General features: G+C 34.4%; 1 protein-coding gene across 3 annotated transcripts; it reads right to left on the reverse strand.

Moving 5' to 3' along the window:
* Positions 1-3,527: 3,527 nt before the first annotated feature.
* Positions 3,528-27,667, reverse strand: LOC111717430 (zinc finger protein rotund). Of its 3 annotated transcripts, none has more exons than XM_023492934.1 (7): positions 27,183-27,667; positions 11,259-11,484; positions 7,734-7,933; positions 6,299-6,548; positions 4,678-4,877; positions 4,198-4,581; positions 3,528-4,122 (listed from the first exon to the last, which is right to left on the reverse strand). In XM_023492934.1, the coding sequence occupies exons 2-7, from the start codon at positions 11,377-11,379 to the stop codon at positions 4,027-4,029; spliced, it is 1,251 nt and encodes a 416-aa protein (XP_023348702.1). In that variant the 5' UTR covers positions 11,380-11,484; positions 27,183-27,667; the 3' UTR covers positions 3,528-4,026. The 3 variants fall into 3 exon arrangements, with proteins under 3 accessions (XP_023348702.1, XP_023348701.1, XP_023348700.1); XM_023492933.1 differs by lacking the exon at positions 27,183-27,667 and adding an exon at positions 16,626-17,457 and having other exon boundaries at positions 7,734-7,924; XM_023492932.1 differs by lacking the exon at positions 27,183-27,667 and adding an exon at positions 16,626-17,457.
* Positions 27,668-28,000: the final 333 nt, after the last annotated feature.

A 28,000-nucleotide genomic window follows, 5' to 3' on the forward strand; every position in this document is an offset into this window, starting at 1 on the left:
GGTTATGTTCAGGGTGATCGGGACCTCTCATTGGTCGAATCTACGAACGTACGTGGATTAACGAGAGACGGATTTAATAGACGAATTAAAAAAAAAGTCCGTGGAGAGACGAGAAACTATACTTAACTCACAAAACTTCGTAGGAATGAGATTAACTCCTTCTTGTCTTAAAGAAGTTTCCGATAATTTTAAGTTAAACTGTTTAATTTTGAGTCTCAGGTTTAAGTTAACGCTTGCTTTAATGACTCGACATTTAGTCGTGTAATAAAATTTTATTGGTTTGGACAATAAACATGAAGATTTGTCTCTGTACCTTTAGTTTTCTGGTTTACGGTGGAGGGTGTCACAAAATAAAAGGACAAATTGGAAACAAAGAAGTAAAAGTAGTTAATAAAATTTTTAGCTTGTCCTATTTATTTATAAAAATGTCATCTATATCTAAATCTTCATATTTGTTTTCCAGATCCAGATTGGAGATTGTAGGGGAAATCAGAGACCATTTATATGTCGTCTTCTAAATTAGTTATTTTCATCTCAATTCTAGCAATAAACAGAATAATAAATATTCTTCCTGTCTTCCCCTTGCATCCATCCTGTCTTCCCCTTGTTTCCTTCCTGTCCGCCCCTTGCATCCTTCCTGTCTCCCCCTTGTATCCTTCCTGTCCTCCCCTTGTACCCTTCTTGTCTTTTCCTTTTATCCTTCCTGTTTTTCCCTTGTATCCTTGATGTCCTTCCCTTGTATCCTTGATGTCCTTCCCTTGTATCCTTGATGTCTTTCCATTGTATCCTTCCTGTTTTTCACTTGTATCCTTCCTATCCTTTCCTTGTATCCTTTATGTCTTCCCCTTGTATCCTTTCTGTTTTCCCCTTGTATCCTTCCTCTCCTCCCCGTGTATCCTTCTTGTCTTCACCTTGTATCCTTACCGTTTTTCCCTTGTATCCTTCCTGTCTTTCCTTTGTATCCTTTATGTCTTTCCCTTGTATCCTTCCTGTTTTATCCCTTGTATCCTTTCTGTTTTTTCCTTGTATCCTTCCTGTGTTTCCCTTGTATCCTTCATGTCTTTCTCTTGTATCCTTCCTGTTTTTTCCTTGCATCTTTCATGTCTTTCCCTTGTATCTTTCTTGTCTTTCCCTTGTAAATTTCTTGTCTTTCCCTTGTATCCTTCCTGTTATTCCCTTGTATCCTTCCTTTTTTCCCAGGTGTCCTTCCTGTTTTTCCCTTGTATCCTTCATGTCTCTCCCTTGTATTCTTCCTGTTTTTCCATTGTATCCTTCCTTTTTCCCTTGTGTCCTTCCTGTTTTTCTCTTGTATCATGCATGTCTTTCCCTTGTATCCTTCACGTCTTTTCCTTGTATCCTTCCTGTTTTTCCCTTGTATCCTTTATAACTATCCCTTGTATCTTTCTTGTCTTCCCCCTGTGTCCTTACTAAATAATACTCTTGTATCCTTCATATCTTTCCCTTTGTGTTTTTACTGAATAATATACTTGTATCCTTCATATGTTTCCCTTTGTATCCTTACTGAATAATACACTTTTATCTTAGCTGGGTAGCTGAGTAGAAACAACGTATAGGATATGAAAGGTTCCAAGTAAGAATGTACGAAAAGCTAAACTTTTAAATAGCTCTGAAAAGAGAGAAACAAAAATTACCCTAATTGTAAAAATGATGACCCCTCTGTTTAGCAAGGGATTTATTTGGTTTGGTTTAGCTGGACACCATGTCAAGCATAAAGAACTGAGAGTGTAGGGTTGGATAAGATCACTATACAAGGAACCAAGCTACAGGAGAACTCAGCTATTGCAGGGACCAAGAGAATAAAATGCATTTTTGCAAGTACTCACAGATTTTCGTAGATTTTGGGGCACTTGGACCAATCAGTCCTCAGCAGTATATCTAAAGGGGTAATTTAGGTTCAGGTTTACACTGACAGTTGCACTACGGCTACGAGGGATGCAGAATAAAAAACAGGAAAAATTTACTATTCATGACATTGGTTTATGACACTGTAAATTGGAAAATGTTTTTGAAAATTCTGAAACCATTCATGAAAGAAAACTGAAGAACAATCTGTACTTTACAAAAATAATAAATCTAGTTTTCCATTCGACAGATATTTTATATGAAAACTGTTTATTAAAGTTTCTATTTAAAAAAATTGTTTGTTTTCTTCTTAAATTTTTTCTTTTTTTGATAAAATGTAATTATGTCTTCAACAACTTTTAAGCATACAATATTTTATTTATATAAAATCTTATGCTTATTGTCTCTAGAAATCCCTTCCCTTCAACATCTCTACTTCAAAGCTCGCCAACTAGTTATTTAGTAAAATAGTAGTTTCAAATTCTAGTAAAAATGATCATTGTAAGGCAATAGAAAAAAAAAAAAAAATTGAGACTAACACAATCTCTATATCTTTGCAACCCAATGTCGTAAACCTTTCATTTTCCAAACTTTGAATTCTGTTTTTTCAAATAATCTATATATATATATAATATACTTAGATACAGAGATACATAGAAGTAGAGATACAGAAATACAGCAAGAAAAAAAATACAGATATTCAGGGTTACACAGGTTCAAGAATGCAGGANACTCTCTTAGGATTCTAGGGTTTCTAGGAACTTTCTTAGGATTCTAGGGTTTCTAGGAACTTTCTTAGGATTCTAGGGTTTCTAGGAACTCTCTTAGGAATCTAGGGTTTCTAGGAACTCTCTTAGGAATCTATGGTTTCCAGGAACTTTCTTAGGAATCTAGGGTTTCCAGGAACTCTCTTTGGATTTTAGGGTTTCTATGGACTCTCAAAGGAATCTAGGGTTTCTAGGAACTCAGGGTTTCTAGGAACTTTCTTTGGGTTCTAGGGTTTCTATGGACTCTCAAAGGAATTTAGGGTTTCCAAGAACTTTTAGGCAAAGGTTAATTTTGTGAATAGAAAAAAACAGTTCTCACTATATATAGTTCATACATTTTTATTGTTTCTTTTCATAGAATTGAACTCGGAAAATTTTTGATTTATAAACACAAGCTTTTATAACTTTTTAGCTGTGTAAAACAGACATTGTCTGTTCCTTATCAATTTTTTACTTAATTTTAATTTTATTATTCCAACACGCTCAATACTAGATTTTCCCGCCATTAGGATAGAACTAGAATTATATTATTTAATGAGGCCCTGGAGATCAAAGATTCAGGGAAGCTCCGGAGATCAAGGATTTACAGAGGACCCGGAGATCAAGGATTTACGGAGGACCCGGAGATCAAGGATTTACGGAGGACCGGCGATCAAGGATTTACGGAGGACCGGAGATCAAGGATTAACGGAGGACCCGGAGATCAAGGATTTACGGAGGACCCGGAGATCAAGGATTTACGGAGGACCGGAGATCAAGGATTAACGGAGGACCCGGAGATCAAGGATTTACGGAGGACCCGGAGATCAAGGATTTACGGAGGACCCGGAGATCAAGGATTNTAAGGACAAGGAGAAGAGAATGGAAACCGATTGAACGGTTTATTATCACTATGTATCTTCTTCATCCTAAACTGTCCTAGCTGTAGATTGAACAAACCTAACAGAAACTGAATGTTTTTAGATTCTCTAAACACCTCAGCTCGGATATTCAAGACATTGGAGAATGTTAAATCAGAGGGTTTTTGTCTCCTGTGAACGGATAAGTTGTAGGTTGAGAAGTTGAGATCAATCAGGACCCGGAGAATAAAGAACCTGAATGTTTGGAAACTGTTGCCGCCGCGTGAGAAACTTTGCCGCCAGTAAACTTTGCAAATTTCCTCTTTCTGCAAAAATTTTGCACACCTCTGTCTCTTTATTGGTTTGCAGGGATTTCTGCAAAGCTTGCTCCGCCCTCACACAACCAGGATTCTTCTAATCTCTGCATCTCCCGAACCTTGCAGCTAAAGGATCAACCTGGAGCAAGGTTGGGTGTTCGAGGGGTCTTACTGTGCAGGGTGAGCTACTCCTACATCAGACCGGGTTGATTATAAACCTTATTCTCCGGAGAGGCAGCATCAAGATGATGTTGGTCCACCTCGATCATGAGCGTAGTTCTTGATTTGTGAGAGGGAGATCAAATTAGAGCCGGCAGTTTTAGATTCAAACCCAACCTGAAAATAAGAAATAAGTCAAACTTCCAGACTAATTTAAGAATATTTCTTCCAAAAAAACTTAGATCTTAGTACCTGGCTTTGTCTTTGGAATGAGATAGGATCGTAGAAAGGATATCCTCGTGCTCCTCCCGCCATATTGAACCCTGTAGAACTGGGCAGAACTCCACCATTGATCGGAGAAAATGCCGACGATGCTTTGGATGGATCTCCCCATCCTCCTCCTCCCATACCATATCCTTGCTGTCGGAGATCCTCTGCAAACTGTGGATGGAACCTGGAAGGATCCATGAGCCCCTGTCCATAAGGGTCTAGTCTATCATGGCTCTGATATAGACCTGGATCCATCTTAGGCCAGTATAAATCTTGCTGGAGCCCGCTGACCGGCCCTGCGATGATCGGAGGCCTTTTATCTGTTCTATCAGCATGCTTCTGCATATGCTTGGCAAGGTATGTTTCCTAAAACAAAAAGAAATTAATGTATTTGTTACATTTTTAATTAAACATTGAGTTAATAAATAATAGTTTGTATCTTTAATAAAGAAAATGTTTAACCTGTGTGTAACTCTTCCCACAGTAGGAACAGATGTGGGTTTTTATATGTTTAGATTCCTTATGTTTAGGAATATGCTCGAACAGGGCCTGCTCATCAGCAAAACATTTGTAGCAGGAGTTGCACTTGTATGGTTTATCTGTCTGGTGGCACCTGGAGTGGGACTGCAGGTTGGACAGCTGAGAGAACGCTTTCGTGCAACCTGCAAAAGTGATAAAAAGTGTCTCCAATAGAGAATAGTTGAAACCACCACAGTTTTTGCCAGCCAATAAACTCAATTGGTTAAAATATCATTTTATTGTGTCCGATAATTTCCCAACCGTTCAACACAGTTTTCATCGGGTTTCCTTCAAAACAATATCAAGGGTTGCAGGAGCAGGGGACGGGAACTCTGACTGGGGTTCAAAACCTTAGAGTCGGGCTGTATAAAGGGGGAGGGGGAGATGGGGATATGGATATTTTAAGTAAATCTTGCATTCAGATAACAATAAGATTCGGATATGCAAACCCAACCTAATTTCAATAACTTTCAGAATTCCAAAAATTAACCAATACTTTCCAGGATTTTAAGTTTAAGGAGGGCAATAATTTGAAAAATGACTAGAAAACCAAACGAAAAAAAGGGCTAATAGTTTATTTTGTTAGTGTTGAACTATAGGTTCAAACTTGAGAACAGTCCTTTTAAATAAAAAGATTTCCCCCCAGAATTGGCAGAATTGGGTTACAGCAGTTGAGAACAATGACAGCCAATGGCATTTCTCCAGACGCCTAAAACAAACCTTGTCGAGGTTTCAAACTAAACTATTTTAGAAAATGGAACAATAAGGTTTATATCTGAAACTATTGTTGTCTTGAAACTTGGTTTTCTTGTCCAAGTTTAAAAACATTGAATATTTGAATTTTAAAACACAAATCATGAAACAGGTCTTAAACTATTTAAACTGGATGAAAAACATCATGGTCACACTTTTCACAAATCCTTTCAATTTTTTGTCTAAAAGCTGGAAAATATTTTAAATAATAACTTGGAAAAGTTTTCTTATCAAGTATTCATTAATGCGCCTGCACTTTCAGCAAAACTGATCCAAATAGTAAACCTTTTAATATTGGTTTCTAAACATATCCCGAGTTGGGAACTTTTGCATTGGATACTCATGATCCCAATAGCTTGATCTCGATAACCACTGTGTGCACTTTTAATTTGAGGATCAATGCTTAATCTGCTCATTTTCGTTATTCCTGCAGGGTAGGATTACCAATGCGGGATATTGATTAAAGATTAAATTAATCCGCAGATTAACAAAAAATCAAAATGAAGCATTGATCTGGAAATACAAGAGTTCCCAGCTCAGGATACAAAATCTTGATGTTATTGCCTGCATCGTATTTTATGTTTTATAAACCTGAGGTCGGAACTTTTGATATTGTTAAATCTAGAACGCTTAATCTCGATATCCAATGTGAGGATCTGTACTTGATCCCTCAATTAAAGTTATCCCTGAAGGGTATGACAACTATGGGACATCAAATAGGAATCAAATCAATCCAAAAGTTCTGACTTCAGATCAACAGATTCTAACCACATTTAAAAAAAAATTGATTGATAATGTAAATGTTTTTTACCTGGAATTCTGCACTTGTATGGTTTGTCTCCGGTATGTGTTCTGATGTGCTGTTGAAGATGAGAGAGCTGGGTAAACTTTCTCTGGCAGATCTCACATCTGTAGGGTTTAATACCAAGATGTATTCTAGTATGTTGGGACAGGTAAGAGCTGTTTGCGAACGCTTTGTTACAACTGGCGCATTTATAAGGTTTAGGTTCCCGCATGTGTATCTGGGTGTGGAGCTGAAGGTCAGCTTTGCTGGCAAAAATCTAAAAAAAAAATTAATTAACTTAAAAAAACATATCAAAAAAAAATTCTGTCCAAGATAAACCAGGGGGAAATTAATCCAGGTAATTCTCTTAAAAATTGTTTTGAAACAAGTTAATGAGATCCCTCACAGATATAGAAGAGAATACATAGTTGTTCTAGCTATATACCTGTTGTACAAAATAACCTTCTAAACTCCCTCATCAACTCAACACATACATGTACAGTATGTTGGATGTACAAACTGTAAAACACTGTACATACTTCGCTGTGCAATAAGTATGGTTACGAAGGATAATAGTTTCAGGTTAAAATATACCATGGTTGTCAAACTATATTAAAACTATGAAAATCTGTATAATCTGTGGTATCCCTAAACTCCCTAGCCCTACGTACAGACCTGATGAGGACTGTATCCGTACAGGGTTTGGTAGGAGGAGGATAAGGATTCAAAACTTGGCTAAATAAAGAATTTTGTCAGATTCCCCCCTTATTATAAACACTTCCAGTCCCTAAGAATCAATTTTTAACAAATCTTAAAATTTTCTGTTGCTAAGTGTAGAGACAACATTGTATAAAAAATAACTGGGTTGGACAAAGGAATCCTTGATTGATGGTCTGAAGATTTATTATTAATAACATAGTTTATTTTTAAAAATGGCAATTAAAGCTTTTGCAAAAATGTTGGAAAAAATGTGTGTTTCAAACTATGCAATTATATTCACACTTTTGATTTTATTTTGTCTCAATGTTACCAAAAAATAGTGTTATGCATAGCAAATTAAAAAATGTGCTGACTTTTTACAACAAAAAATGTGATTGCACTGGTACTAAAAATGAATTTTAATCTAAATATTCATGAAATGGAAATGTGAAAAGGATTACTATTGATCAGTGAATACATATATAATATTAGCCTGGGGACCCAGCATTGCCTAGGATAGGCAAATATTCCCGCCGTTTACCCGCACTTAGTCATAAATTACGATTTTAGCTATTTTTTCCCGATAAAAATCGACCCACTCAACATAGAATCTCAAAACCAAGCTAAAAAATTCCCGTATTTCTTTCGAGTTTCCCAATCAAAAGTTGCGGCAAATTGGTCAAGTAGTTCCGGAGTTATGATCGGACATACAAACAGACAGACAAACCGAGTTTACAACTTTATACATATATAGATATATTACCTGCGGGCACATTTTGCATTGATATTTTCTAATTGCTTGATGAGGGTGCTGGTGGGGGTGGAGCCCCCCACCACCTGACATCTTGGCAACATTTATTGGCTGGGGGACCACTAGGGGGGCGGAGCTGGGCGGAGAGGATGATGCGGCGGATTCAGGCCGAGCACCAGGGGAATAATATCCGCCAGGGTCACCTAGAAAATCTAGGACTAAATATTGAGCGAAGCAGATAATCTAGTTAGTAGATAGAACAGATAGATTACTCACTACTCAATGTAGTATATAGAACAGGTTGATCACTTTAGGTAGTAGATTTAACAGGTTGATCACTATAGGTAGTAGATAGAACAAGTATATTAATCGGAGTAGTAGATACGGCTGGAAGATTACTCTAGGTAGTATATAGAACAGATAGATTACTCACTACTCAATGTAGTATATAGAACAGGTTGATCACTTTAGGTAGTAGATAGAACAAGTAGATTAATCAGAGTAGTAGATAGGGCTGGAAGATTACTCTAGGTAGTAGATAGAACAGGTAGATTACTCTAGTTAGTAGAAAGAACATATATATTACTAACTACTCAGGGTAGTATATAGAACAGGTTGACTACTTTATGTAGTAGAAAAAAAAACAATTAGATTACTCTAGTTAGTAGATAGCACAGGTAGATTACTCTAGGTAGTAGACAGAACAGGTAAATTACTCTAGGTAGTAGATAGAACAAGTAAATTATTCTAGGTAGTAGATAGAACAGGTAAATTACTCTAGGTAGAAGATAGAACAGGTAAATTACTTTAGGTAGTAGATAGAACAGGTAAATTACTCTAGGTAGTAGTTAGAACAGGTAGATTACTCTAGGTAGTAGATAGAACAGGTAAATTACTCTAGGTAGTAGTTAGAATAGTTGGATTTAGATCTAGATAGTACATATAGCAGGGAAATTACTATGGGTAAAATCAAGAACAATTAGATTACTCTAGTTAGCAGGTAGAACAGGTGGATACCAACTTGATATGTTTACCAAGGTTTTATTTATATTATTCTTGTAAGTAAGTTTATGTGTAATGTGTATGTGTATGAAAGAAAACATAGAAATGTGATAACTGCCGAGAAAAGAAGGTATAATCCATTTTAAACCGTCTCATGGTCATACAACAAACAGAGTATAGACCTAGCAAAGAAACCATTCTTAGAAATTTTAGGACGGAATTTGTTAAACCTTGATACAAGGACGGAATATGTTAAACCTTGATACAGGACGGAATATGTTAAACCTTGATACAGGACGGAATTTGTTAAACCTTGGTACAGGACGGAATATGTTAAACCTTGATACAGGAAGGAATATGTTGAACCTTGATACTAGACGGAATATCTTAAACCTTGATACAGGACGGAATATTTTAAACCTAAATTACAAGACGGAATATGTTAAACCTTGATACAGGACGGAATATGTTAAACCTTGATACAGGACGGAATATGTTAAACCTAAATTACAAGACGGAATAACCTTGATACAGGAAGGAATATGTTAAACCTTGGTGCAGGACGGAATATGTTAAACCTTGATACAGGAAGGAATATGATACACATTGATACAGGACGGAATATGTTAAACCTAAATTACAAGATGAAATATGTTAAACCTTGATACAGGAAGGAATGTGATACACATGATACAGGACGGAGCTAAAAAAATCAACGATACAGGACGGAAAAAAGTAACCCTGATTATGAGACTAGGGATAAAGAAATCAGGTTTTAAGACGGGCATTCAATTAAACTAACAATAACATATGAGACAGATTATCATAAAGTTAAAGTTTTCCCTGTTAAAATTCCTAGACGGAGAATAATTATCCTGGAGTAGTGAACCCTCTGATAGGTAAAAGATCAATCCTTGAACAGCAAGTTTCTGTCTAACTCCGAGGGGGAATAAATAAACAGAGAACTGACGTCACTAGCCTGGAATTCAAGAAAACAGGAGAAGAGTTGAGTGTTCAAGTATCTCAGGCTGACAGAGGATTGACAAGGATTGAATTTTGTTTTAGCATAAAAATGCCTGGAGTGAGAGAATCTGTAATTACTCGTTTTTAGAGTTTTATTGAGAAAACAAACAATTATTTGGGATTAAATTTACAAAATAAACAGGGATAATTATTCCTCTTTTTAATAAAAATAAAAACTTGTTTTTAAACTTTTCTGTGTCAAGATTATCTTTTAAAGGGACTGTAAAGGAAAACTGAATGGGGGTATAGGCTGAAAGCTAATTTCACTTTAGCTCTCGATCGCGACCCATGAAAGTTATATCTGATGTTCCTGTCTCGAGAAATTGATATAAAAATGTGTCAAATATATACGAAAATTAATATATATACAATTTTGTATAAAAGTAGTAGGTTTAAACAGATCATATAATAAAACTTTCATGGGTCGCGATCAAGAGCTAAAGTGATTAGCTTTCAGTCTATACCCCCTTTCATTTTTCCTTTACTGTCCCTTTAATAATGAATCATTGTACAATTTATTTATTTATGTTCTTCCGTCCTAAATCTTTTAAAATATTTAAAAATCTCCAAACAAATCTTTCATCTTTAAAAAATGTTAATTATCCCCTACTTAATCTTAAAATACAAAATAACTCGCTAAAATATTGCCATTTTTTCTTTCTTTCCCTGACGTACGTTTTGTTCTTTCTTTTCACTTTTTTTTCATCTTTCCCTGACGTTTTTTTCACCCCGTCCCCTTTATTGCAAAACCTTTCTTGTGCCAGGATGAGTTGAGAAATCCATGCAGATTTACCGTCCTTCCCACCCAGCTGGATACATGACTTATTTGCGTAGACGCTACTATTGGGATTACACAAATTAGGAATTAATTCTTTTAAACATGGAGACTTAACAAGGAGGTGGGTAGGTAATTAGGTTAGGTAGATATATAATAGATCGGTAGATAGATAAATAAATAGATATTTAGATAGATAGACATATATATATATATATTTACATAAATAAATAGATGGATAGATATAGAGATAGATAGATAGACTGATATATATATAGATATATATATATAGATAGATAGATAGATAGATAGATAGACAGACAGTCAGACAGATATATAAAAACATATATATAACTAGGCTTTTAGGATGCTTCGCGCCCATCTTCTATTTCAACTTTTAATTGTGGCTTCATCTATGAGCATCTTTTCTTTGTACAATAAAAAGCAAAAACAAAAAAGGTTTGCTGATTTCATAATATTTTTTCGCGCATTTTCAAAATTTTACAAAAATTAAAAAACTTTGATCATTCATAAACCTTCCCTGGGGTCACGCGAGGTCCCACAAAAAATGTGGCCCCGATCGGTTCAGCTGTTTTGACGTTTATTGGATACAAACGAACAAACAGACACCCAGACAAGCTAAATTTATATATAGATAGATACATGTTTTAGTTAGAAAAATTATAGAAAAGAATCAATTAATTAAACAACCAATTAATCGATCAATCAATCAATACCTTTCTGTAACAGCTGATGTTGTTCTGACAGCGACATCTTCTGGTCAATTCCATTATGCCACATATACGCCGGATGTAAGGATGAAGTTTCATGATTCATATGCTCCGCCATAACAGACATCCAGTGAGCTAAACCCTGGGTTCCGCCCCCAGCTCCGCCTCCGCCAACCCCTCCGCCTCCCCCACTTCCAGGCTTCGCCTCACTTCCCCAGGGTAAACCGGTTTTCTAAAAAAAATAAACAAATGTTATTTATTGAATTAAAGTTTTTACACAAATTATTTCCTAGTATATATTTGCCAAAAAATGTAGTTTTCTACAAGTGTTTTTTATCTTCTGTTTACTCGCATAGTGCCATTTCATTGTTATTTAAAAATCCTATTATTATTATTATTATTATTATTGTTATTATCAGAATAGTGATTATTCAGATAATAAAAACATCAAGGAGCAGATAAAAACATAAAGCCATGAAACCTGAGAGCTAGAAGCTTATAAATAAATTATTCCAAGATCAAATCATTTGTGAATTTTATGCGCATTCTTCTGTTAATATCTTTTAAATGGCTTTGTAATATCATCCTTAGATCTAGGTTTATTTGTTGCAAAATAACAAGTTTGTTTGTTCTTTCAAAACAAAACTAAAGAAATTTAAATTCTTCGGATTAAATACATTAAAGATCTGATGCAGTTTCCCACACTCTAGTTCATGTATCAGGTTGACACAAGAACTCTAGTTCATGTATCAGGTTGACACAAGAACTCTAGTTCATGTATCAGGTTGACACAAGAACTCTAGTTCATGTATCAGGTTGATACAAGAACTCTAGTTCATGTATCAGTTTGATACAAGAACTCTAGTTCATGTATCAGGTTGATACAAGAACTCTAGTTCATGTATCAGGTTGATACAAGAACTCTAGTTCATGTATCAGGTTGATACAAGAACTCTAGTTCATGTATCAGGTTGATACAAGAACTCTAGTTCATGTATCAGGTTGATACAAGAACTCTAGTTCATGTATCAGGTTGATACAAGAACTCTAGTTCATGTATCAGGTTGATACAAGAACTCTAGTTCATGTATCAGGTTGATACAAGAACTCTAGTTCATGTATCAGGTTGATACAAGAACTCTAGTTCATGTATCAGGTTGATACAAGAACTCTAGTTCATGTATCAGGTTGATACAAGAACTCTAGTTCATGTATCAGGTTGATACAAGAACTCTAGTTCATGTATCATGTTGATACAAGAACTCTAGTTCATGCATCATGTTGATATAAGAAATCTAGTTCATGTATCATGTTGATACAAGAACTCTAGTTCATGTATCATGTTGATACAAGAACTCTAGTTCATGTATCATATTGATACAAGAACTCTAGTTCATGTATAATGATGATACAAGAACTTGAAATACAATTTTTATGTTTACATGGTATAAGAACACTGTACAGATTATGTACATAAACTCATTTGTTTGTACCAATTGATTTAGCCATTTTGACATTAATTGAAGCAGACACGGGCAGCCGTAGTACATTTGAATTTCCGAGCCGGGTCAACCTTTCCGGTCCCAGTTTGTACTGTATCGCCCGGACATTAGGTAAACAAAGCAGACACTGAATAGGACTAGCCGGTGCAACAAGGTTGACACGGTCAGACTTTAGGTTGAATTTACTTTTACTAAAGGATCAGAGGTGCGTGCAGAATGAAAGTCCTCTCTTTGTTAAATCTTTGAATTACAAACGTACCAAGAATAATGTATTTTGTAACTGGTTAAGGTAGAAAAAAGGTAGGAATATATTTCTTCAAAGGAACTGAGTTTTTGTCACAAACTCTACTTTTCTAATCTCTATATCTTTGCTACCCAATGTCGTAGACCTTTGATATTTCAAACTATGAATTCTGTTAGACCTAACAATCTAAGTTTGAAATATCAAAGGTTTATGTCATCAGATTGTAAAGATATATGGATTAGACATTTTGAGTTTGTGACAAAAACTCAGTTCCTTTGTTCCATTCTTTCTTCAAAAACAAAGCAGTCAAATAGATGTAAAATCTAAAAATTGAAAAGTTTCCCTTTAAACTCCCCTAAACCTAGTATCGCTAACTGACCCTTTAATAATAAAGCCCGGAGGAAAAAGCTAAAGATAAATCTGAGTAAAGAGATTTGTTTTGTCAAGATACTTTTTAAGATAAGTCCGTCTAGTTTGTAAACCCTGTCTAGTACACGCTGAACTAAAGGAGAATATTTGTAAACCCTGTCTAGTTCACGCTGAACTAAAGGAGAATATTTGTAAACCCTGTCTAGTTCACGCTGAACTAAAGGAGAATATTTGTAAACCCTNACATTTCCCCTTGCTGGCCCCCTCCCCCCACTCACATTTCCCCCTTTCTGGCCTGTGAGTTTAATTTTGAAGAAAAGTTTGACATTCCGAGTTCTTTGGACACTTTTTCTCCCCTTAACCCAGCGAGAAAGCAGTTTTAATTAATATTAGTCTCATGTCAGGGAATTAGGGAAAGCCCCCCTCCCCCCTCTTTCCCCTCTTTCAAACCCTTTTTTTAATATGTATAATTTAATCACATGTGCATTTTAATGAGCATTTTCAAATGTCAAAAAGAGACTCAGCAAGTTTGAATAAAAATTAATTCGATTACTTTAATTTTATCAAATATTTAAACATTTATCCAAGCCTGGGAACAAGATTTTATTTTGAACCGGTTTACATTTATATCATTGGTTTTGGTAATGCTCTTTTTCAAGTTCAAGCCCAGACTAGTACTTGAATAAATCATCAAGAAATTTAATTTCCCATAATTTGATTTACGATGGATGCACTTCTAAAAATAATCAATAAATTACATTATTTGTTTTACAAGCATTGATTTTGGTTTTTAGAATAAATTTGCAAAATATTTGAAAATATATTTTCATAATTTGTTTTAACCGGTTTTTGTTTGAAAAGTCCAACCGGTGTAAAAAGTTAAATAAAAATGTCGTTAGGATATTAGTCATCATCACAAAAACAGCGATAATATAAATATAAAAATATAATATAAACATCCTAGAAAATATTATACTTCGTTCGTCTATATACATTAAAAATCAAAACGAAGATTTTTCATCTTTAATTCTTAGATTATGTTTTCATTTATAAACATTTCTTCTAAATCCATCTATCCTGAGTAGGATAGTTTATCTACATATTTTATACCCAAAGTTCAATTGTTTATTATTTTAAATATATTTAAGATTATCCGTAATTCTGAGTAAATCTTGCATTTATTCCTATCCATTTAAACTCTCATGGTTCCTTGTTCCTAACCTCCTTCAATATGTGAACCTTTTTGTGTTCCAGAAATAGTTCAACTCTTAGTGTTCCTTGTTCCTATCCTCTTTCAATATGTGTTCCTTGTGTTCCAGAAATAGTTCTACTCTTTGTGTTCCTTGTTCCTATCCTCTTTCAATATGTGTTCCTTGTGTTCCAGAAATAGTTCATCTCCTAGATCCTATCCCTACCCTGAGTTCCCTAGTTCATGTTTCTCCTAGATCCTATCCCTACCCTGAGTTCCCTAGTTCATGTTTCTCCTAGATCCTATCCCTACCCTACGTTCCCTAGTTCATGTTTCTCCTAAATCCTATTTCTACCCTGAGTTAACTAGTTCATGTTTCTCCTAGATCCTATCCCTACCCTGAGTTCCTTAGTTCGTGTTTCTCCTAGATCCTATCCCTACCCTGAGTTCGTGTTTCTCCTAGATCCTATCCCTACCCTGAGTTCGTGTTTCTCCTAGATCCTATCCCTACCCTGAGTTCCCTAGTTCATGTTTCTCCTAGATCCTATCCCTACCCTACGTTCCCTAGTTCGTATTTTTCCTAGATCCTATCTCTACCCCGAGTTCCCTAGTTCGTGTTTCTCCTAGATCCTATCCCTACCCTGAGTTCCCTAGTTCATGTTTCTCCTAGATCCTATCCCTACCCTGAGTTCCCTAGTGCATGTTTCTCCTAGATCCTATCCCTACCCTGAGTTTACTAGTTCATGTTTCTCCTTTCAGTTCTTCCCCTACCCTGAATTATAAATTTTTCGGCTTTTTTCAATAACTTAAGTTATTACAAAGTGAATGGTTGGTTCCAAAGTCTTACTCTAAGTTTACTTATATAATTTTTATGATTTTTTACATTTAAAATTTTACATAGTTTGGTTTTCTACATTAATCTTTTTTATCAAATTTCCTGCCTCAAGTTTTGTTTATTTTCTCTGTTAACATTTAAATTGGAAAAATAAACTTGAAATTATGATTTCGTCTTCCTTTTCTGTTAAAAATATCCTTCAAAACTGCTGACAATTCAAAAACAATAGCTTTCTTCTTAAATAGATTTGTAAGAGTAAAAGAAGAAGGAATTCCAATGATAATTTACGAAAACGAAGAGTGTTATAAAAATCTACGGTCGCAAGCATATAAACCTTTTGGTTTCTAGTTCATATTCTAAATCTTGATCACGAAAGAATTAAGTTTTTGCCAAAAACTCAAATTTTCTAATCCCAATATCGTTGCAACCTGCTGATATTAAAAACTGGTTTATCCAACAGAACTTATATTTTTAAATATCCACTTGGTCTACGACATGGGGTTGCAAGGACTTGGGGATTAGAATAAAAAGGGTTTGTGGCAAAAACACAATTCTTTCCTGATCAACATTCGCTATAGGTTTCCATCCTGCTTTATATTTTGAACATAACTTAACTACTCCTACCAACTCTTTCAAACCTACAAATCGTCACCTCTTTCTCCTTATTTTAGCAAAACCTTTAAATTATTCGCCTCTTGCCTCTCCATTGCAAGGTTAAAAACCTCTCCAAATCTTAAAATTCTACCTTTTTCTCCTCTCCTATAGCACGGGTTAAACCCTCTCAAAACATTTACATCTTTACCTCTTTTTCTCTTTTCTTAGTGAGCTTATGGCCTCTCCTCAACCTCTTTAAATCTCTACCTCGTTTTTCCATTTTTGTGGAACTAAAAACTCTTTGGGTTTTTTAACCTAACTGTTGTCTTCATTTTGATATATTTTCAAATTTACCTCTTTCTCATTATTTCTTTACCCTTAAAAACTTTTATAATTTTCCATTTACTCTGAGACCGTTTCTTTCAGTCCAGATGCCCCTTCTCTTCAGTTAAATTTTATCTATGAATTTTAAACTCTCAAACAATTCTTGAAATTTTTGATTTTTAAACGAGTTTACCCGGCTCACATCTGGTAGATAAACAACTGATAAGGGTTAAAGCGGGTTTTTGGTTTGAAAGCTTTAAACTTATAAAAAATAATGCTCTGAATTTTCTTAAATTGAATTAATTTTAAAACCTACATGAGGTGGATAAGAATAGTAGTCTATGCCCATCGCCATTTTGTGTATCTCTGTGTGGGTTCAGAGTTAATTGTAATCTTCTCTCAGGATCTGGATAATTCACAAGATCCTGGGTTCAGGACGGAGAAACTATCTCCGGGTTATCTCTATCTACTAATCTTGAAGATCTCAACAGATAAACACAAACGAGTATTTAGAAAAATTAGATTTTTCTAAAAAATTTACGATTTTTTGTGCTTTGCACAAGTTGTAAAACTTTTTCACTAATAAATACTTTTCCTTGTTGGACCGGGTTGTAAAAGTTCGAATTTTTGTTGGAATAAATCTCAACCGTTGGGTTGAAGAGCAGATTATTTTTGATATCAAATATCTTCACAATTCAGGGATTTGATTCCGTCGTAGTTAATCACAGGGGTTCTTTCTTTTATTTACAGCACTGGGTGCTTTTTTACGTGGGATTATTCCCAGTTTAGAGTCATGGGATAGACTTAAACGTTTTTAGAGAGCTGAGATTAAGATGAGATTCGTCCTCTGCATTAGTTCAAGGGTTCGTAGTCCAGGCTGAGTAAGCAAATGCTCGGATTAGGTTCAGTGTTATTCTTGGCTTGTACAACTAGCATAATTGAACTTAGATGCATTCTGCAATACGCTTCAACTCTGCAGTACATTAAGTTCTTGTTTACAAAACACATTAACCGACATTCAAGTTTTTCTCCACTCTCACTGAAGGACTGAAAACACGATGTTTCGAGGTCCAAAAACTCTGCCTTGCACTTCAGCCTGTTTTTGGCGGTTTTCTCAGCTCTACTGCGGAAAATGCGGGAACAAGAAACTTGGGACGGTGGCTGGCGCCGCCCCAGCCCGCTCTCCCTGTCGCTCGGTCGGTCCGGCCCACGCTTTTTTCTCTCCGATCCAATCAGAAGCAGCCGCAGATATCCCTCACAGGACGGAGACATCCCAGGCCCCTACAGCCCCAAAAAACGTCAGATTTTCGAAAAAAGTTGATCCCAAGACAGGACAAGGGGCTATTTTAAGTCACTCAGAAAATTGTCTAAAAGCTGTGGAGAATAAACGGTTACCCTAATTTTTGAATATTTTTGTCATTCTTCGGATCAAAATCAAGATTTAAGAATAGTCACGAAACCTTTCCAACTTCTTGTTCTCAAAACATTTCTTGTCATTCCACTTTTTGTCCCGCAACCCAAAATATGAGGAATGTGTGAGGCAGACTCAAAGTATATATAATAAATTATTTACAGCTTTTTATAACGTCATTTTTGTTCTTTTTGGACACACATTTCTTTAGAAACACGACAACTATTAACACCAGATCTGTAATCACATTTATCAATTTACCAGTGTCTCATGATTTGTAAATATCAAAAATTTAAAGTGTTTTAATAAAATACAAGATACAGTACACACATCTATCCACACACAATCAAGAAAACTATGAATCAACTAATGAGACTAGACCGATCTTCCAAGTTTCGCCAGGTCTTTGCTCTTGGTTTGATCCAATCCTATCCACTTATTTTATTGCAGCTCTGGATAGGAAAAGTTCAAGCTGCCAAGTGCTTGCTTCTATAGCTTTAGTATTACAGGTGTAATGGGCAAAATTCCGATAGACTTTTGTGCCAGAATATTCGTAAATAGTTTAGTTCAGAGCAAATATTGTAGAGAAATAAAAAATAAAATTTTTGAAAGGCACTGAAAGAAATTCAGATATTGCAACCTATAATCATTCATTTTTTTCGACGCATTCGTATATAGTTGATAGATCATAATATTCTTTATTTATTTTATATATGATGCAATTTAAACAAAGAGAATAGAATATATATTAGAGTGAAATTTACTAGAAAAAAGTGTAAAACGGTCATTTTGTTGTACTGTTTCCATACTGCAGGTGTACTTCACACATTTGTGCTATATAACCTTTTGGGCCCTGGAACATCATTTTATAGAAAATCTAAAATTAATATTAAAAGAAAACCAAATTATGAAATAAGCTGGTTTTATAACTAACCAATGATCATTTCACATAGATTCTATGCCTTTTCCTTTACAAACGATGATTTTCCGTTATAACTTTAAATCAAATGATGTTTTTCATTCACCTAATTCATTTCATAAAGTTTATTTAAAAGCTTTAAAAAATTCATGGCTAGTCTAGGGATCATACTGTATTAATGTACTCTACTGCATATAATTTGTGAACATTTACATGATTTGTACACTTTAAACTCCCTTTCAGGTTGAAAGGGACTGACAAAATTCATACCTAATACCTAATTCTAATATATATTCTATTCTCTTTGGTTGTACAATTACAGAGGGTAAACCAATTTATCCAAATACAGCTCGCATGAGCAATCTATTCTAATGTATCTGAGGCCGAAACCAAGCGAAGCTATTGGGAAACCTGGTATTTAGAGAAATTTCGTATTGTTTCCTTTCTAAAGTTTCTTATTGTTTAAGATATTGCCAAAGGAATTGAGTCTTTGTCACAAACTCTAATTTTCTCATCCCTTGGTTTGAATTATCAAAGGTTCACACCATCAGATTGCAAAGATATCATGATTAAAAAATTCCTTTGCCATGCTGAATAATTTTCTGACAAGTTGGATTCAAATCAGAGAGAAACAAAGAATAATTACAGTACTGGCTTTGGATTCCAGCTCTTTGCCTAGAAACCAAGTTTTCAATATTAAAGTCAACCTACTAAACCTTGCTCATAACATTTCCTTAGGTCTACCGAAAACCTAAATTTGAGACAAATCGGTCAAGGGGTTCATGAGTTACATTCGGACCACAAATAAACAGACAAACCAACATAGCTACTATATAAAGAGATAGATAATTAAGACGGGATGGTTCGAATTAATCGGTGTAACCTATAGCTCTTTCCACTATTTAGGCATTATTGTTTTCTCTTAGATAATTAAGTACAAAGAAATGTTTTCAAAAATAAATATTTTCTTGTTTTTAAAAATCTCCCGAAAAATTTACTTCCGTTTTTCATATTTTCACTTGGAGTTATACTTAGACAGATTCTAATTAGATATTAGTAATAGAGGGGGCATCTGGTCTGTAGCATCTAGATATTAGTAATAGAGGGGGCATCTGGTCTGTAGTATCTAGATATTAGTAATAGAGGGGGTATCTGGTCTGTAGTAAACAATTTTAGAAAAAAAGTTTGAAGTTTAGCAATGTTGTTTAACTAGCTGGAGTGCCCGGCGTTGCCGATGTATGTATTATTATTCATATATAATCATAGTTATTTCACCGTTTACCCGCGCTTGGAATCTATTCACGATTTTAGCTTAAGTGCCCAGCGTTGCCCGTGGAAATCAAAAAATTTCCAATTTTTTAAGGCTATTTCGACCCCGGGGTAACAATGGGCCGGTTCCCTAAAAAATGTCAGCCAATGTTGTCCAGCCGTTTGGCCACTATAGCTAACATACAAATATGTATATATATAAAGATAAGAGCTTTATTTCACAGATATTTGTGTCTTAAAATTAAAAGTGTTGAAATATACGCTTGAGATCCCAGACCATGCGTACTTATCCCAGACGTAAACTGAAAAATGCCTCAATCGTACGCATGCGCGTCAATCAGATTTTTTACTGTCTTGTGTCTAGATTGGACAGGATGGATGGATTGATGGATTGATGTATTGTAACCGGGCATTTACCCCACCTTTGTGGAACCCTATTCAGGGATACCCCAGGAGAACGGGTTGAGGGAGAGAGTAAACATTACGTAAAAATCCCCTTTTAAAAGATATTTACACATTTTTAATGATTTATCAGATTTTCAAGGGCTGATTCTTGACTATATTCATCCCTGATGACAACCAGAAAAACCGTCTAATATCCAAAATTGTTTATTACGAAGCGAGACAAAAAGTGAACGATTTTTATATCGTTATTGTATTGACAATTCAAGGGACGTGCATTTTGTTTTATCTCCAATTCCAGCTTCTTTTTTAATCAAAAATCGGAAGACAGGGGGGGGGGCCTTGGGGGGGGGAGAAAAAGAGAAGATTCTTTATTAATTCCTGTAACAGGTTTGCATAAAACACTCAGGTTCGGAGAAATAATAAAGGATTGAAGTGAGCATGACTTCTCCGCACGTAAACGCGCGCTCTAATTAATTTACTATCTCGAATACACCAAATTACGCGCAAGCACGTAAGAAACTTCAACGTCGGGAACTAGAGTAGGAAGAAAGGAACATGAAAAGATTAAAAATGTCACTTCATTGTGATACGCAGACTGAAGAACGAAATTGATGGTGAAATAATGAGTTTATATGGCGGCAATAGTGCGCACGATACTTCGGAGTTTTTGCAGGATAATCATTTCTCAGAGAGAGCTGACAGTAATTTTATCCCAGGCCCGTCCCTATACATGGTTCCTCTCAACCTATACATGGTTCCTCTCTACCTATACATGGTTCCTCTCAACCTATACATGGTTCCTCTCTACCTATATATGGTTCCTCTCTACCAATACATGGTTGCTCTCTACCTCTATGGTTTTTCTTTTCTTTTAACCCAGAACTTCGGAGTCATTGAAGGCATTTTTAAAATGTCGTCTTGACAATTTTCTATGTGTTTTATATTACTATACCTAAATCTCAGTAATTGTAAAACTAAAGAAACAGCTATGAAATATGCGGAAACAGGTTTTAAAGAACTTAAATATCTGCAGTATTCCAATATCAGCAGTTTAAGAAAACAACATTTTTTATTCTTGCGATGTCTCCAAAGTTCGGGCTTATACTGTACATAATTTGATTAGTAAAGATTAATATTCAATAGCCTGGAATCAGAAAAAATTTCTTTATCTATAGATAATTTTAAAAACACAATAAAGGCAGACCACATTTTGGAAAAAAGATATATTATCATTTTTAGTGGTTCCCTTGTACCTAAACCTAAATTGCACTCTACTAACTAGAACTAGAGAAAATAATGTAAATAGTCCGACAATATAAAAGCCAATAATTGAAGATTTCCTATACCTAGAACTCTCGATAAAGGATTTAGATTCAGAGAAATTTAATGATCAAAAAAGAAAAGTGTGTTTAAAAGTGTATGTTTATGCATTTTATCTTGCCGCACCAAAAAGCAAAAAAAATACTTAAAAATTGTCAAATAACGTAAAGTTATCAGATATAGGGTTTGTTCATGTTTTTAATTCAAATAAATTCCTCTTTTTACTCAACATTTGGTATAGGAAACTCGAAATTAAACTTTGGTAATCTTCAAAAACACCCGTGAACACCCTTGGTAAAATTGTCTTTAATACTCAACCCCGTAACTTAAAGTTTTTGTNTGATTTATTAAAACTTACAAATTTAGTTAAATCAATTAATCTATATAAAAACCAATAATAGGAAATTAAAAGAAATATTAAGAGCGTCCATTTAAAAAATTCCATTTGTTGACCCACTTCCCGGCCCGAAATTGTGTCTTTGCCACAAATTAAAATTTATAATACCTATATCGGTGCAACCTGATGGTGTAAACCGTTTATATCTATCTATATAATAATATAAGACATTTGTATATATGTTCCCTATAGTAGGCCAAACGGCTGGACCAAATGGGCAGACATTTTTTGAGGGAACCCATGGGTACCCTGGGGGTAACATAGGCAAAAAAATTCTAAAATTTGTATTTTTTTAATATAGATTTTTTTAAAATTCAACGGGCAAACCTTAATTATTTAATTTTACATTATTCAAATTTTAAAATATCTCAGGTCTACGACATGGGGCTGCATAGAGGGATAAACAATCATAATTCCTTTTTTGTTAAAAGCAAAAAATTTCTTTTTAGTTTTTAAAAATTGTTATAACATTTTTCTTTAGTTTTCCTGAATTCTAAATGAAAAACATTTTAAAAAGTTCAAATAGCCGCAGCGCTGGGCCCCCAGGCTGTCCGAACACTGGAGACTTGGCCAAGAAATTGTCAACACGCAAAAAAAAACAAAAATATTAATAAGGTGAAGCTGTTAAAGGGAATGACAGCATGATTCCCATTGAGCCTCCATGCAAAGATGGCAATACTCGATTTACAACGGTACCCTTAAAAGCTTTGTCTGATCAAGGATGAATTAAATATCCATGTTTTGTTTCTTTAAACTATTTATTTTTATTTGGGGGTTCTCTGCAAAATTCACTTCCGCATTTCTTCTTCGAGTCAGAAAAGCGTTTCAATGGTAGCTTTACAAAAAAAAACACGGACCTTGATCCATTCTACAAACACAGTTTGCACTGTACAGTGTTCATTGTATATTTATAATTACTTGTTTTATTTATGTTAATATTTGGTTGATAGTGGGCGGGGTAGAAGGGGGGGGGTAGAAGGGGAACGGAGTGGAGAGGAATAAATCAAATAAATTGGAGAAGGAAACAAGATTAAACTTATTCAATGTTGTTTCTTGAGATAAGTATTATTTATAGTTTAGAGATCTTTAACAGAGGACAGAGATACAGAGATACAGAGATATAGATATACAGATATACAGAGATACAGAATTTGTATATATTTGTTAAGTAAGATAATAAATATTTTTATACAAATAAACCTTGCTTTTAAAACAAAAAGTATTTATTTGCTGCTGAGATGTTAGATATTTAACATGACATTCAAACTTTTGGAAGAAATTAAACCATTTTATTTCAGTCAAAAACAAAATATGTATCGTTTGATTTCTCTGAATAGCTTCTAAAAATTTAGTTATTAGAAGTTCTAAAAAGAAAACATCTTTTTTTATAAATAATTGTAAAAAGAAAAATGAATAACCTATACGGGGTGAAGACTTAATTATGCTCATTAGTATGATTTACAATTGATATAAAATGATAATTATTAGGTGGGATAGATAGATAGATATATTTCATATAAAAATTAATATTTGATTAAGAATTGGCCAGACTACATACATCGCAATGAAATCAGTCATTCTCAGATCCGTCATTCAGAAAATTACTTAAAACAGATTTTAAAACAATTATGTAAAAAAATAATTAACTTGAGACCAAAACTAAAAAAAAACTATATCAGGATGGGTGGAGAAAAAAAAGTAGCTGGACCGCGCAGGCGTGGTTCAATCGCTGATCTTGTGCGCTGGTTCAAGCTGAAGAGAAGTAGTTGAACCAGATTTAAACGGTTCAACCAGGTCTTGCTTTCATTAAATCTGGCCTCAGCTTGGATAGCGTATGAATCAGGATGGGTAGTGAATGAATAAGGATGGACAGTAAATGGATCAGGATGGGTAGTAAATGAATCAGGATGGGTAGTAAATGAATCAGGATGGGTAGAAAATGATTCAGGATGGGTAGTAAATGAATCAGGATGGGAATTGAATTGATCAAAATGGATATTGAATCAGGATGGGTAGTAAATGAATCAGGATGGGCAGTAAATGAATCAGGATGGGAGAAAATGCATCAGGATAGGTAGAAAATGAATCAGGATGGGTAGTAAATGAATCAGGATGGGTAGTAAATGAATCAGGATGGGTAGTAAATGAATCAGGATGGAGAATGAATAAGTCAGGACGGGTAGTGTATGAGAAATATGATCTAATCTACTTATTAATAAATTAAAAACTTATCTGATTTAAATTATTAACTTTCAGATAAGAGCAGAGTCGAATAATTTTCTACATTTTGATAAGATTCCGTATTAAATATATTTCATGATTTTTTAATGATATTTGTGGATTTTTGTAGAAATTTCAAAAAATGAGATGAATTTTTTGTTATATTCTATTAGTTTTATAACAGTATTAAGAATTGAATTCTTCAAGACTGACTGATCTCGGAGAGGAATCTTTCCGCGAAAACATAACGGTAATAATAGAATTTCTTGGGGATCAAAAGGAGATGGCAGAAACGGACTCTAATCTATCGATTAATTTAATTATCTGTTTATATATAAGACTACAGAGGTTTAACCCAATTAAGAGTTCTCTCATGTAATGTTCAATGCACGGTGGTTTTACCTTGTCTAAATTAAAACCTGTCCTCGTCTCGATATACCCATGCTCAGACTTCGGTTTTAAGTTTAAATCAAATTATAATTATAAATTTTATTGTCAAATCCTCCAAAGTAGTAAAATACAAAAATAAATTCTTAAAAACGAAAAATATCAAAGTTCGTCTTTTGGGTTTTAATCTTAAACACAAGTCTGATCTCAAGTCTGGTTTGTCGTCCCTCAAACGTTAATTCTAAATTTAATTTTGATTAATTCATACATTTCAGATTTTTCAATAAATTAACAGTCCTTTTTACTTATTCAGTACGAAATGAAGATTGTGACAGAGAGAGTAAGCGTCTTCTGGACTAGCTGATCGCGGAGATGAATTCCTCCGCACCGATAAAACGATTTTGGAGTACGCAGTATAAACTGCGAGAAGATGAACACGAAGAGACGGAAATTCTTCGTTTCAATATCCTGGAATATGAAGCTCAAATATTAACAAGGAACCATCAATGTTCCTTGTTATGACGCTAAGAGCCACTGTCAACTATTTTTAAAACTCGCGCTTTTTCTAAGCCTAATGACTTCCTGACAAAGACCAACAATTGGTCGGAGAAACGGAAGCACAAGAGAGTTAATCAAAAAAAATAAATATCAATATGTGATTCATGTTAAAAAATCCATTTTTCAGAGGCTTTTTCAAATAAGTAAATCTTAGATCTTTAGCTCAAATAATAAAAAGATTATGCAGTATTCTTGATCGTTTTTAAACAGCGATCAGTCGTTTGACCGTTCACCCAACCCAATTGCATCAACAAATTGTTTTTTGCTAAAGGAAATGAGTCTTTGCCACAAACCCTGCTTTTCTAAATCCTATATCTTTGGATTCCAATGTCGTAGACCTTAGATATTTCAAAGTTTGAATTCTGTTAGATCAAATAATATAAGTTTGAAATATCAAAGATTTACGACATTGTGTTCTAAAGATATAGGGATTATAAAATCAGAGTTTGTGGCAAAGACTCAATTCCTTTGTCTCTAATCATTAATTTTGAAAAGTGAAGTTTTTAAGGAATATTTGTTGAAGATATTGCGATTTGCGTCGAAAGCATTTTTGGAGAAACTTTTTGTAAAAGGCATTTTATGAAAACATGGTTTTATTTCTGTAATCAAATCAAAACTGAAACAACGCGAAAATTAACAGATCGCCTTTTAGACAAATTAGAGCCACAGACAGTCAAGGTAATCTCAAGTACATTAGTTCAATGCCCGGAAATTACAACTTTTAAAAATTACCTTATTTTTAATAAACAGGATAATAATTAGAAAAAAGGTAATCAACCTAATTATATACACATTTATCGGACCATTAGACTTTAGATAATGATATCCTTAATTTCCAATCCTAATCTATTTCAATAATTTAGTTCCTCTATATAGTTAGTCTAGTTCCTCTAGTTCCTCTATATAGTTCCTCTAGTTCCTCTAGTTCCTCTAGTTCCTCTAGTTCCTCTAGTTCCTCTAGTTCCTCTAGTTCCTCTATATAGTTACTCTAGTTCCGCTAGTTCCTCTAGTTCCTCTAGTCCCTCTAGTTCTTCTACTTCCCCTAAATCCTCTAGTTCCGCTAGTTCCTCTAGCTCCTCTAGTTCTTCTAATTCCTCTAGTTCATTTAGTTTCTCTGGCTCCTTCTAGTTCCTTATAGTTTCTCTAGTTCCTCTAGTTCTAGAAATCTTCAAATTTGTTTTAATTGAATTGAAAACTTGAAGATAAAAAGACTGATATTAGAAATGATCCTTCCTCGACTCACGAAACTATCCTGGAGAAGTTTTTATCCTGGTCTGACCAGAGTTAGGATATAACTTATTCATTCGATCAGATAGAGTTAGAATATTTAAACCTTCAAACTTTTTATTTAAAATCATCAAATATTTTTCCTTGTGGTTTTCTTTATATTTGAATTTAGTAAAAGTGACAGTTCCCGTTTTTTCGTTATTTTACGCATCGTTTTTAAGAAAAAAAAACCTATTTTTATTAATTTATCAATAATGTGAAATCTAATACCTTTTACATATAAAATTGTTACTTTCTAAAGATTTTATATTTAATTAATATTTAAAAATTATTATGATGCAATATTGTGGCTTACGCTTTTGCGTACAAACAATTATAGACTGGTAAGTATAGAAGAATAGGTTTTAGTTTTTAAATTCAGATTTAAACAATTTAAACGCTAATCCCGTTCATCATATCTTTCAATATTCGGTCTGATTTTTACAAAATTTTCAAATTTTTCCTAATTTTCTGTTTTCTTGGGTTATATGTTTTTTTTTCATAAAAAACAGTAAAAAAAAATATTTAACTAGGGAAACGAAACGTTGATTTTTTTTACATAATGACATATTTTTAAGCAAACATGTCTCCTCACTCGACCCTTGTTTTGTGTTTATTCACTAAAATATAATTTGTAATAGTGACATGATATATATTATTTTCTATGTAAGAAGAAAAACAGAGTTATTGATCTTGTTTTATGTACCAATACTGACCCTACCTGTTGTTCTCTAGGTCTCTACCGGAGCTGAACCTTCCAAACCTTCACAAAATTGGTGGAATAACTTTCACGGGATCTGTGGCTCATCCAACCCATCAATCAATCAATTAGTCCAGGTGAGACGGGGTCCAGAGCTCCGAGTGCACTCCGTGTTTTTTCTCTCCTGCACCCGGAGCTGAGGTCAGTGTACTTATGGTTACAGGCCTGCAGTCCCCGGAGTAGGCCTAGCCTTGCATTTGACCCAACCCGTCGGGAAAGCGGAAGCCCGTGGGTGGGGGTGGGGGGAGGGAGAAGAACTTGTTTTTATACTGCTTTTTTAGCATTTCACCTTTTTAAGATGATCTTTGCATGCTACTGGGGAGAATTATTGACAAGAATTGGGATAAATATTTGATAAATAATATCTAGTTGTGTGAGGGTGGGGGAGGATGAGGGGGGGGCGGAGAAGAGAGGAGAAGGTGTCTAGACTCCGGGTGTCTGCACTATAGCTGCAGCTCCGTCTAGGAGTAAGCAGACTGCAGCTTCTATCAGCTATTTATCCAGGATGTACAGTATACAGTAAACACTATATACTCAGTATACACAACATGTCAATCCTAACTTTATTAACAGTACATATATTCATTTCAAGGGACTGCAGGAGAGTAACAAATGGTTTCTGAGATTTAAACATTTGTAAACATTTGTTTAAATAATTGCAACTTTTAACGTAATAAAATTAAAATTGAGAAAAAAATTGAATTTTATAATCGCAAGTGCTTTAAAGAAAATGAAAAATGAGCATAACCAAACCTAGAAATGTAAAAAAAAAACACTGA

Source organism: Eurytemora carolleeae, unplaced genomic scaffold (genome assembly GCF_000591075.1).
Source record: "Eurytemora carolleeae unplaced genomic scaffold, Eaff_2.0 scaffold939, whole genome shotgun sequence".
Taxonomy (NCBI): Eukaryota; Metazoa; Arthropoda; class Copepoda; order Calanoida; family Temoridae; genus Eurytemora; species Eurytemora carolleeae.

Bases quoted from the DNA above. Each gene is read 5' to 3' on its own strand.
- LOC111717430 (XM_023492932.1), bottom strand. From the start codon at position 16,664: ATGGCGATGGGCATAGACTACTATTCTTATCCACCTCAT. The intron at 4,878-6,298 runs GTAAAAAACATT...TCACTTTTGCAG, and splicing joins ATACAAGTGCAGAATTCCAG to GTTGCACGAAAGCGTTCTCT. The intron at 4,123-4,197 runs GTACTAAGATCT...TCTTATTTTCAG, and splicing joins CATTCCAAAGACAAAGCCAG to GTTGGGTTTGAATCTAAAAC.